At 46.5% G+C, this 12,781-nt stretch overlaps 1 protein-coding gene across 3 annotated transcripts in view; it reads right to left on the bottom strand.

The window, feature by feature from the left end:
• INPP5D (inositol polyphosphate-5-phosphatase D) overlaps positions 1-11,638 on the bottom strand; it is a 53,859-nt gene extending 42,221 nt beyond the window's left edge. For all 3 annotated transcript variants that reach the window (XM_065675081.1, XM_065675080.1, XM_065675079.1), the window contains exons 1-2: positions 11,424-11,638; positions 6,558-6,621 (exon numbers count right to left, since the gene is read on the bottom strand). In XM_065675081.1, the coding sequence (XP_065531153.1) occupies positions 6,558-6,621; positions 11,424-11,557 (198 nt within the window). In that variant the 5' untranslated portion in view covers positions 11,558-11,638. The remainder of the gene's footprint in view (positions 1-6,557; positions 6,622-11,423) is intronic.
• Between the last annotated feature and the right edge of the window lie 1,143 nt (positions 11,639-12,781).

The raw sequence follows: 12,781 nt of genomic DNA on the forward strand, positions 1-12,781 counted from the left end.
TAACCTACAGCTTCAGTGTCAGTTGGTACAGTGACTCACAGCTGCTGGCCTGCTTTCTAACCGCTCACATAGCACCATTTATTTCCTGTTGCACACAGCCTCATATCAGACTAGAAAAAACTACCAGAAAAGAAAGGGAGAGCTAGACTATCGCTCAGTGTAAAACAGCGCTGCCAGGGCATCTCCAGTTCTCACTGAAGTCAGTCAAAGCAAGTAGAGTCCAGCCATCCCCTTGGAACGAGTAGTATATATAAATGTACGTAGTGGTTAAAAAGCCCCTGTAGCAACGGTGAGTTTCAGTACAAACGCAAGCAGTGGTCATGCTCACAGAGGTGATGATCTAGCACTAGAACTGTAAAACGAACATCTCCCTGCTTACCCATGGAGCAGAGCACAGGAAAACACACACACACTGTTGCTTTCTATCAAGAGGCTGGGCAGCCAGGAAGGTGAAGCGGAACATAAAAGACAGGCAGTCACTTCGAAAAGTGCTGATGTTTTCCATACTGTAACACAGGCTCTTAGACAGCGTGGGAAGGCAGCAGCTCTTGCGATTCCTTCTCACAACAAAGTAATCCACAGAAATTGTCAAACTCTGGAGCTGGTCAGTTTTGCTCAAAGCTAAAAAGGAAAGGTTTATGAACAAACTGAAGGGTGGTGGAGTGCGTGCTGTATGTCTTTGCTCAACACCACCACCCCCACCCTCACCCCCCTTCCCCATTGATATAAAAAACCAAGGTGAAAAGTTCAAAACTGCTCATCTGGACTTTCTCAACAGGACGATTCAGATTTTCCATCTGAAACACAATTTTTCTTCAACATCCCCGCAACACTGTGATAATTTCTGAAAAGCTCAAAATCAAAATGAAACGTTTCACCTGAATGCTTTTTCTTTTAATTTTCCATTTTGCTTGAAGATGCAACATGGTTCCTATTCCTGCTCACGCCAAGCTCTATTTCTGCTCTCTCCTACAGGGCAGCCAAAAGATACACCATTCAAAGCATTATGGGTGGCTGGAGCCTGGATCTTTGGCTGCAGTATTTCAGGCAAGTTCACAATTTAAAGCAAGAGCTCAGCCAGTGACATGAAGAGAGCAGACTTAAGGGTAATACAAGAAAAAAACAAAACAGGTTGACAAGAAGCAGGAGGAAGGAATATCCTTGCCAGAAGGAAGCAGCCATAATCATGTGAGGCCTGAGCCCTGAGGTGATGGACAAACGTGTCTGGTTCAAGTTCTGGGTTGCAGAATGGGAACATTATGTGACTGAGCTAAAGCACCAGGTTGTGCCCATGAGAAGGCATGGGGAGGCTGTGGCTTCCTCAGACTTATGAGGCCAGACTGTGCTGTCCATCACAGGAGGATACAGCACATGATTATAACATCTGTCCACGGCACTGAGCTACCAAAAGCCTGCTCTGCAGATGCCCCGGTTTATTAAGGAGACTCCACCTTTAATGGCAAGCTAAAGTTGCTCCCATAACTACTAGGTTGACTCTCTCTCTCTCTGGCATCTTTGGTGACACCCTTGTTTGTGCAGTGTTGACATCTGTCCATCATACTAGCTCCTCCCAGACTTCACACAGAGTGGCATGAGCCCTTGATCCTGCAAACAACCTATGAAATGTTATCTGATAGACTATGAGCATAAACTAAGATGCAATCTAGCTGCCACTAAGAAATGACTGATTGTGCAGCAGCTAGATTGCCAAACAGCCCTCAGATAGCATAAGTTGTGAACTCCTATTTGAGATGAACCAGAAATCTAGAGAAATCAAACTCCACAGGGTTTTAGAAATGATACCACACTACCCTGTACCCATCCGTATTCACTGACCAGCCAATACCAGTGTCTTCCTTCTCACCACCTTTTTCAAGCATCCTCACCCATGAGGCAGGTTATAATCTTAACAGTGACCTTTTAACAATGCAGTATAAAAAGGCAGCACAGGGAAAAGCATTAAGAAAGGCAGTACCAGTTTTTCAACAGCAGCTTTTGACCTCACTGCCTTCTCATACTGAATTCCGTAACCGGAATCTCCTTACCTGACTGCAGCCTGTTGAGTCTGGCATCCTAAGGGGCCTCTCTGGGCTCTTTAACCAACAGAGACAGGACCTGCCAAGGACAGGTTAGCCCACCCAGATCAGCAACTTGTTTCTTCCCCACTGACTACAGAAATACAGCTCAGCTTTGACTCACTTTGACTGCTTGTCTGAAATGAGAGGGGAGGAATACAGATGTATAACACATCCTCTCATCCTGGTAGGGTAGCAACGGACAGCTATTTAAAATCATTTTTGGTAACACAGTCCTCAGACTGGGACCAAGTTCCCCATTTATAAAGTGGGAACAAGAGTACTCCTTCTCATTGAGGAGATGCTGACAAGGAATTCAGAATATGCAGTGATGAGGGTCATACTGACACCTCAGCTAGCTGTGCAAGTGAGATGCTTAAAGTGACAACATAGGAAAGTTTTACCTTATGTGAATCTGGGTGCCAAGAACTGGCCATAGATGCCTGGCTTAGAAAGACAAATTTAGTGTCTTTACTTTGTCACCAGTGCTTAGTTTGATCTTGTAACCCTCAAGGACTCCTTTGCTGCTCTTCCGCTCTTTGCGCAAACATTACTACACTCAGCTAGTCCCCAAACTTTCAACAACTCCACAGTGATTACGCCTGCTAATTTGAGCAAGGGAATATCATCTCTGTTTTTATAGAAGTTAGGTACTCCAGCTGTGACTTGCCAAACAGGCTAAATCAGAGGCAGTTGATTTCCAGTCTTGTACCCCTGGTCCTGGATCTCTGCATAACTTTTTGCTCTCTTCCTGTCTTAGCTTCTCAGTTCTCAGTGTTTTACTACAGTGAGTCTTCAGGCTAACAGGCATAAACTGATGACTAATCATTCTTAGCCTAAGGACAAAGATCTCTACTCGCTCTTACAGACCCTGTGTTTTAAGGTGGGTTTATTACTCCTGCCCGCCTTCCTTAAATATACTTTCACCAGCAGGATGCCAGTTTGGTTCACCCAAGCCAGACATTTCTTTGTCTATATTTTGAAGGCTCAAGTAATGGAAGGAGAAAATTCAGCAGTCCCAGAAAAGAATGGGAAAAAGAATCTATTTACATTTAAAGAAAAAAGGCTATAACTGTAACTACTATGTCCTGATACATTTTGGGGGGATACCAGTTTGATTCCAGATATGGCAGGCAAGAGGGATTCCTGACTGTGCCGTGTGCTGAGAGCTGGTGCAGCTGCATAAACCCAATGGCAGATCATGCAGCATGCCACAGAACGCTGGGAAGACATATGCAAATATTCTTTTCTTCAACCTGAATGCACAAATATACACCTCTGAATGCAAAAATACACACCTCCCCGTGTGCCACCTGTGCTTTAACAGCTGATTTCACCATGCAAGAAACGACACTGAGCATTGTTCCACCAGTACGGGCCCAGGCTCTAATTAAAAATGAAATCTACTCTGCAAAGCTCTAAACAATATGAAGCAGCTTGCGGCTTTAAAGGTACAAATACTCCACAGAGTGGCAGTGAGAGTGCTGTCATGTCAAAAGTGCTGTGTATGGATATGATGCATTTGATGGCTTTCTTGATGGGGCCACATCTTTGTCGTGACATGGACAGTGGAAGAGCTGGTTTGCTGGTGACATCAAGATGTGTGGTGTGTTGACATTCTGGAGGGAAGGGTTGCTATCCAGAGGGACCTGGATAGGCTGGAGAGGTGGGACCATGCAAATCTCATGAGATTCAACAAGGCCAAACCAGAACTTTTCCTGTTCAGGTTTAGAATGGCTTTACACTGACAGAGCGGAAATTTACATTAGACATTAGAAAGAAGTTCTTCTCTGTGAGGGTGGAAAGGCACTGCCACAGGGTGCCCAGAGAAGCTGTGGCTGCCCCATCCCTGGCAGTGTTCAAGGCCAGGCTGGACAGGGCTTGGAGTAACCTGGTCTAATGGAAGGTGTCGCTGCTTGTGGCAGGGGGTTGGAACTGGATGAGCTGTAAGGTCCTTTCCAGACAACAGCCCAGATCTGGGCAGGAAGACAACTTTGTTAGCTTCTGGAAGGAGCACTGTGCAGGCAAGGAAGGTCAATTGCACAATTACAGCCTATATTTGTAACCAATACAGCCTAATTTCAGGACTTAGTATTGAATCTTTCTTATGTTTTGTTGTTATTTTCAATAAACCCAGAAATGAGAAGCATCTACTGATTACTGTATTAACACCTGTTCTAATTCCATAGGATTACCATAGGATTAGTAGGCTCTTTCCTTTTTAATAGATTAAAAAAAATAGTTAAACCTCCTTCCTATCCAACAGCTTTTATGTCCTCACACAAGAGAACTATTCTGGCCCAGCTGGAACAATGAACCAGAAGCAGCAGCCAACAACATGAGGCTGTTTTGCTCTGAGCCTCAATTACAACTCTCGCTGCATCTCTCCTGCCAGAAGATGCCAGCCCCCTTCTTCTGCCTCTCTCCTAGCACTGGGATAAAGCAGCACAAAGCGGGAGGTGTTTGTGTCTTCTAAACATGATCTAACAACACACTTTATTTAGCTTACTCCTGATATTCAACCCACAGCTCCTGGCAACCCAGCATACAAAGGTATTCCACCACAGTCCCTACGCATCCCACAACATACAAACAGAGAAATCCCTCACAATCACAGCACAGATCCCAAAAGAATCTTACAAATTGGTTCAGGTGTACTTCTAGATTGTCATATTTCCTTGACAGATCTAGTAGATGTCAAGAGGTTTGATTCAGAAAGATCCCATGGAGTCCTAACAACACTGTCTGGATCCAGCAATAGTCCAATAGTCCCTCCCCAGAAAGCACAAGGACACATTATTCTGTAAATAATACCCTGCAGAATTTTCTATGAAGAACTGTGTGACAAGGTGAAGGTGTGTGTGGTGAGGAAAGCCTGTGCTGACAGACATCACCCACACCTTGTGCTTATTCACAACCCCTGATCCAGCATGACAGCTGCCCATTGCTATCTTACCATTAGAATGCACCATCCCACCAGCACAATATGCCAAAACACATGATCTGGGACAATAAGGCTGAGATAAATCAGATGATGGGGAAAAAAATCAAGCATTCCTACAAACAGCCTGCAGCATGCTATGTGGAGCCAGCTCGGAAGGACAGGTTATTCATTCCAGCCAAGTGCTGGCCCCATGCTATTAGCCCGCACAGCCTGTACAGGATTCTCTATGTGGTTTTGCTCAGTGTTCCAGGAAGATGGAATAGCTTTGGTGCCATGCCACAGCAATGCATACAGAGCCAGTGTCCTGCTGCCAGTTTCTCCTCTGAAACAGCAGTGCTGTGGCAAGTGAGAGAGAGGTGTCTTGATGGCTCTGTGAAAACCAGCTGTAGCTGGCAAGGACAAGTGGGACACCGCACTGACGCTGGTGGCTGGCCCTGGGAGCACAGCACCTAGAGCCTGCAATTGGCCTTGGTGGCAATACAACCATGTGTGTGCAGCTGCATCTGAGTGGGGCTCCTAAGAACAGCCTAAGCCTGAGCCACACAAAGATGCATCTCGTGGGAGCCAGGCTGTGTGTGGGCAGCCAGGACACACAATCCGCAATTCTTATCAAGAGCCCACAGCTGAATGCAAGCTGCCCACACTCAACTGCTCTCACTGACCTGATCACTGGTTTCAGATACACTGCTTCTTTGGTGCAGATCTCAAAGGAAAACTGATGTCCCTAAAGCACATCCGGAAATACACAAGTAACATGGTGCACGTGAGCCATACGAGCTGCACATGGACTTGGTGTAAGTCTGTATTTCTAGTGTGGGAAGCTAATTGACATCTGAAATGGGAAGGAATGAACGTACACCCACTCTAAATAGCAGGGCAGACTGGAGCATGTGAGTAGCACAGTCATTTCCATTCCATGTTGCAAGGAATGCCTGTGCAGCATTGGCTATGGTAAGAGGATAGGTAGGCTATAGCCCACACTGCCTCTGAGTAAACCCATGCACACTTTTAGGGGCTGTAAGAGACCATGCCTCCCAACCCACCCCAAGTTTCATTACCTATATTGAGAAAATAAGGGCTAAGAAGTGGTTCAGGAAGGGAAGTGGCTTGTTCAGGATCCTAAAGCAGGTCTAAAACTCCTGCCCTCAATCCTGATACTTTCTGTATACTGAGACTACGACTCAATATGCATTCTCTGAGTGTAAGTAAATTGTGCTGCAGGTTTGCATTGAAAAGATCCATGATGTATTGACAAGAGGCTGCCTTCAGAGGAAAAGGTATTCCGTGGGCGAGGTCCCCAGATATATAAAACGGTAGTGCCACTGAGTTGAAGGCACACACAGTGCTGACAGCCATAGCAGAAGGCCACAGACTAAAATCTCCATAGCAGTGGACTGGAGACTAGCACGGTGCTGGCCGGGGACATTAGTTTAAGTCCTTATATCTTTTTTCTCTTGGTGTTAGAACTACTTAGCAAAAAGCAGTGAGTGGTCTTAGGTGCACCTTAGTGGGACCAAGAGATACATGGCATGGCTTACCTGGACAATCAGCTTATTTTCTTTATCAGGCAGAATTCGGTAGGTATAAACACAATTCCGGAACCTGGAACACATCAAAGGAGATATGGTTAGATCATGGCCAGAAGGCAATTGCATTGTGGCACCCCTCCCCATGAGGAAAAGTATTGGAAGCTCCCAAGACACAGAGGTGGCTTCATTCACAAGGTTTTTAAACATTTCTCTTTCTTTCTTTCCCTGGAGTCTGTGAACTAACACAAACCTGAAGTGTTCATGGTCATGAGACATGTCTGCAGATGTGACTGTAGAAAAGTGCTACCAGCATCAGCCTCAGAAAGAGTTATTCAACTCTTCTGGCTGGAAAGAAAGAAAACACCAAATGGCTCTAGCTGTTAGGAGAGTGGGCGTCTCAGGAAGGAATAAAAAAGCAGAAATCCAAAAGACACAGGGCCAAAATCAGCGCTGAATGAGTAAATTGAAGGGCTAGTATGTGCATTGACTTGTGTTGGAAAAATCCAAATAATAGACTTCAGCTAAATCATAGATAGACAGCTAATTGCTAGGCACATTCTCATCCTGACCATCAGCCTGAATGAAACCCCATCTCGCTATCCTGGTGCGGATGCACACTTCACATGTGCATCTGCGTATCAGCCATAATGAACATTTTGTCCCCGATACATTCAATTAGATTCTTATTTAAGGGGGGACAGAGATATGGGGTGTGAAGGAGTCCTTTGCCCAGTGCCCAAGGGAAGGCTGAGCAGTGCTGTAGCATGGTGGAGACTGCCCAAGAAGTACTGACTAAAAAACACATTTTTTACCTTTCTCCCAAGTAAAAACCAGATTGGTCCAATCTTTTACATCACCTGCAAAGCACTCTGTTAAACACACACTATGGCTTTAAGCCAATAAACAATGCTGGTTTCAACCCTTTCCTCTCAAAGGAAAACACCAGAATCCATTCTCAGAGCTTCCTTGGCTGTAAGAGAAACATTGCACTACCTGTGGAATTGTCATGAAATGTGAGCTGAGGTCAGTCCCCCACATGGGGAGATCAGGCAAATCAATAAAACATCACCTCTTCTACAATTACACTGTGAGTCTATCCATTGTGTACCTTTTAGAATCACTCCATGCAGGAGAGAAATTGCCAGGATTTTAGGCAGCCTTATACAAGGAGTCACAAAGAGCAACTGGAAATTTAAAGAAAATATTCATCAATCACAGCTGAGTTTTCCCAGGGTGTTTGGAAGATTTTGCCATGTATCCACATGAACCTGTACCTTTTGATGGCGTTAATGCAAAAGACACAAGAGAATAAGAACTGCTTCTAGAGCTCAGTACCACTTAATCAAGCAATACAAAACCATTTCACAGGCATCTACTCATTCACACATCCGAGAATCTGGTAGAGAACTGGAAGTCACGGACATAACCCCCAGCTGCTTTGGCTATCCACAACACTGCTGATTTCACCAAGCCCATGGCAAATCAACACCAGATGAAAATATGCCCCAAGGAAGGGCAGAGGGTTTGGTTTTATCTGTCAGTGCAGTTCTCTTACACCATTTCCTTGCGCTGATATGCAAAGAGGGTTAAGCAGAACTGCTTATGCAGCTGACAGAGAAAAGTTGTGAGTGTATAGACTATGAAACTGATTAACAAACCAGCTTAATGGCTCTTGTGTCACAAGAGGACCCTCCTTGTGACCTTCACAGAAAGTGCCCCATCACACAGGCCATAAGAGACTGCTGTCATAAGAGAGGTCCTCAGCTTAAATCTCTTTACAGAGCTTTAATGTGAGGACAGGTAAGATGAGGGGAATTGAAAGGGCTGTTGGATGAGAGAAGCAGGGAGGAGCACTTTCTAGAATCAAAAGAAGGAATACTCTTTTGCAGTCCCTTAATTCAGTGCATGTAGACAGAGAAAACTGGAACTTTTACTCCATTTTTACCCTTAGGCTTTCTCTCCACAGCATCCTGACTGTCAAGTTATGTGGCCCAACTACCGTCACATTCCAGGTCCTCCCTAGAAACTGGGCTGAGTTCAGAATTGCGCAACCACTATTCAGGCTGCCTATGTGGGGGGTAAATAAAACATCAGCCTCAGCTTAAACATGTCTGCAAGCACTTTATCATCTCTCTGCACTCTCAATCAACCAGAGGAGGAAGAGGACAAGGCTTTTATTTCGTCTGTCCTCTCCTGTTTCTATGCACAGGTGACGATATGCATATTGGGAACCCCTAGAAATCCCAAACAGGACTACAGTGCTAGGCATGACGCTAAACGCACCATGAGAGAGGCTGTCCCCACAGGGGGCTGGAACTGGCATCTCACAGGCAGTGTCCTCTGAACGGGATCCCAAAGCTGCCCTTAGCCTTGAGAGTCATCTCCGGAAGTGTTAATCCTGCAGCCATTCACACATGAGCCACGAAGAGAAGATCCCCTGGAGGAATGACACTAGCGCTGTGAACGCTGAGCAGGCTCTTGGTGATTTCAGATCCAGGCATTCCCCTCCACATAAGTTAAAAAGCCCGATTCTTGGTAGTAAACGGGCGGATCGGATGATCCATGCGCAGAGAAAGGAGGAGGGAAACGGTTTTGCTTCTTGCCTTTTATGGGGCAGTGGCCAGCGGAGCAGAGGGCAGCAGCGCAGGGGGAGGAGCATCCCCTCTGCTTCTGCTGACCGCTCAGCTCTGTGCGAAGTGTAATGCTGCTGCTGCTCCAAGTTTCAGAATTAGCAGGGGAGGAAAGCCCTGCAAGTACACCTACCCCCTTATTGTCGATATTCTTTATAAACCCTGTTTGCCTAAAGTAGTTCTTCAATAAAGTCACCATTTCATTTTATTATAGAATAAGTGCTTTTACTGGATTTTGACTCATCTGCCCAATAAATATTAGAGGTTTGTAGAATACGGCGGTTCTTTTTCAAAGCAAATTGCATGGGTTTGTTTTCCATATCTATACACAGTTGACACTTTCTCTCTTTTTGTGAAAACCTTTTGCAGCCGGGCTTTCAATTTCCCTCGCTCGTTCTTTGTCTCCAGCCTCTCTCTTTTTTAAACAGAAGTGACTGAAGAGCTCAGAATTCAAGCATCTTCCAGTCAGCAACACAGCTGAAACTGATACATGTATGAGGAAGTTTTCAGCTTCACCAAGCTGACATTAGGAGGGACTTATTTAACCCTTTCTCTTCACAAGCTAACTGCAAATCAGCATAAGCTAAAAGCTTGTTGGGTACTTGGACAGAAGTTGGTGACAATTCTCAGTGCAATTATGACTAGCCCTTCACCAATCCAGCTGCTTTTGGCTGACAAGGCTGGGTGCTCCCCATTCCTTTAATCAAGCCATTCATGTTAGCCACCTCAGAATGGATTTAAGAATACAACCTTTGGCTCCCGGTTCAGAAAATCCTGGTCATGATATTGTTTCTATTTCCTGATCCCATGTCTCTCAAGTCACAAAAGGCTTTCAAAGTTGGCTGCATAAACATTTACAATGGAAAAACTTATGCAGATGCATGTTAGTAGACATTCTTGCAGCACCTTCCCTTTCCATAATCCCCACCATCACTTGGTAAAAGATTTTGTGTACATACTGGTTACAGGGCAAATCAAAGGGGTCATACTAGAAATACTCAATGGAAGCAACAGTCTATTCCAGTACAGTGTTCCCCAACTCACAACTTGGGCCCTCTGCTCATGTTACATGATTGCTCCTCCTTCCTCCTGCTTGTCCTGGCTATCTGTCTGCAGCCACCCTTCTTTCTCTGCTCCCTCCAGAATGACACAACCCTTCCCCATGTTATTATAAACACCTTAACAGGCAGGCACGGAGGCCCCCTGCTCTCTGAACACCCCATCACCCAGCCACCCATCCCCAACACCTACGTTCACAGGGCAGTTACCCAGCCCCACGCTTGCTGCGGATGACTCCTCTGCAGCGGCAGGGGCTGTCACCAGAAGCCTGACCTCAGAGACAAGCAGTTAGACCAGAGTTATAAACAGCAGCACCACCGTTACCATCGCAAGAAACAGACTCTCAGAAAGAAACTACACTGAGAAACCTGCTGGTAGTTTAATGTGGGGTAAGGATGAATTCTGTTCATCTGCTGTGCAATGGCAGCAAAGAAGAGCCTACAGGCAGACTCTCATAGTATTTCCTAAGCAGAGAGAAACTGTCTTAGCTCTCTGCAATGCAAGTAAAATGCCTCAGACTTCACACCTACTGACTTCAGTCTCCTCTTATTCCTGCCTCGAGGAATAACACCTGCCCCTCACAAACTCAGGGCAGCAGGTCTTGCTCTGGTTCCTATCCCCAGCCTAGAAAGGGGAGGCACAGACAGGGCTGCCAGCACTTCTCTCTCACATGAAATATCTACCCTGTGAGCATCACCGCTGTGCCATGACTAACATGCACAGCTCCAGCAATTATTTCAAGCCTTTTAGCTGAATGGGATACAGCACTGCACAAGCAGGTGTATCAAACACTGCCCAGAGCAAAGAAAGTCCTAGGTGGGTACCAAGCTCAGTACTTGAGTTTTTCAGTGTAATACCTGACCCAAGCTGTTAACAAAGAGGCCAAGAGGTTATTTTCTCTCAGAGCACAGCCAATCTCTTTGATTATTCTCTCCTTTTGAACCAGGGGCAGGAGTAGCGTAAGCAGTATGCTAGTGAAAGAACATTGTTTTGTTCAGCCTGGCCCTGTTCCCAACCCTTCCCTACCCTGCGGCCCAGTCAGGTGAAACCAGCCATGCTCTGATGGGGGTTTCACCTTTCCAGTGGCCACAGCAACTGTTTGTGCTGGGGAAGTACAGGGGTAACACCCTGCACAAGCGGGGACAGAAGTGTCCGCGTGAAGCGCGCGTTGGAAAGCTGTACTTACAGCACGCAGAGTGCATATGCCGAAGCAATTGACTCACTGGCCCGCACAAGAAAGCTGCCATCCTTGCCTACTTTGGAGAGCAGATCTTCGGCTCTGGAGCGAGTGATGTTGCCGTGGTACCAGCACTGATCCATCGCTGGAGCTGGGGGAGACCTGAATGCCAGTGCAGGAGCTGCCAGAGCTGCCTGTGTGTCTGTGTGTAACGATCAGGCAGCTTCAGCTCACCAGCTTCCTGTTTCAATAGTACAGAGAGGGAAAGGAAACTCAGCCACGGACAACTTCCTCAACTCAAACAGCTCAGAGAGTTGAGCGTGACATGTTACTGCAGCTCCCGCTCTCCCTCTTCATGCTGCTGCTGAAGCGACTAGCAAGCCCATGTTCCCTGCCTTTCCCTCCCCCTTTGTGTCCTGATACTCCGTATCAGAAAGTCCCAGCAGGGAATGTCTTCTACTCCCCCACCGATTCAGTGCTGCAGGCTTTGGTGGCCTGCCATCCCATGTCTGATTTCTTGACAGACCCTCTGAGTTTCCATCTTTTTCCTGTCTATATCCTACCCATGACAGGTCTCCATGGGGATTAAATAAACTTCAGATTGATCAGGAGCACACTGTGCATTAGGATACTTAGTGCTGACCGCCCCGTTTCTGACCAAAGCTCCCTGTCACCTACTGTGAGACGGATTCAAAGATTGTTCCTACTCTAAATCCCCAAAGATGCGATGGAGCAAAGCCGTATCTGACAAGCTGCATCAGAGCAGGGAGAGCTAAAGCTTTCACTTCCCTTCTCTGTACATCTGCCCCTCCTCTGGGGCACGTTCAGTGCTGCATCTCCAAGGCAGAGCAATGAGGAGCACGTCTGCAGTAAGCAAGGACACTGCCAGGGGCACTGCCTGTATGGCAGATTTGGTTACCCTTTACCTCCAACCGCCCTGCTTTTGCAGGCAGCACTTCTGCACGTCTACGTTTGATCTATAGCTAAAAACAGCAGCTGAGCTGGGACTCAGACAGTGCTGGGCCTATGCAACCCTCACCTCCCAGAGTGCTGGACCATGGACAGAGTGCTGCCCCTGTGCACAGCATGCCAGGGGAGAGCAGCTTATCACCAAAGTGGGAGAGACCAGAATCTGTGGGTATCAAGAGAGTGAAGCAGTACAGTCCAGCATTTGTTCCTGCAAGCCTTTGTGGTGCTTGCAGTTATCCAGGCATCTGCTCTACATTGTCCAGCTTAATCTCTGCCACTGACATTCAGCTGTGGGCACTGCAATTCGAAACTGTGCGGCCAACACAGGACCCTGCTAAAATGGCAGAACTGCAATGTGCAGGGCTTCCTGTCCCTGCTGAGTCAGCACTGTCTCCAGA

This window comes from Lathamus discolor, chromosome 3, assembly GCF_037157495.1.
Source record: "Lathamus discolor isolate bLatDis1 chromosome 3, bLatDis1.hap1, whole genome shotgun sequence".
Taxonomy (NCBI): Eukaryota; Metazoa; Chordata; class Aves; order Psittaciformes; family Psittacidae; genus Lathamus; species Lathamus discolor.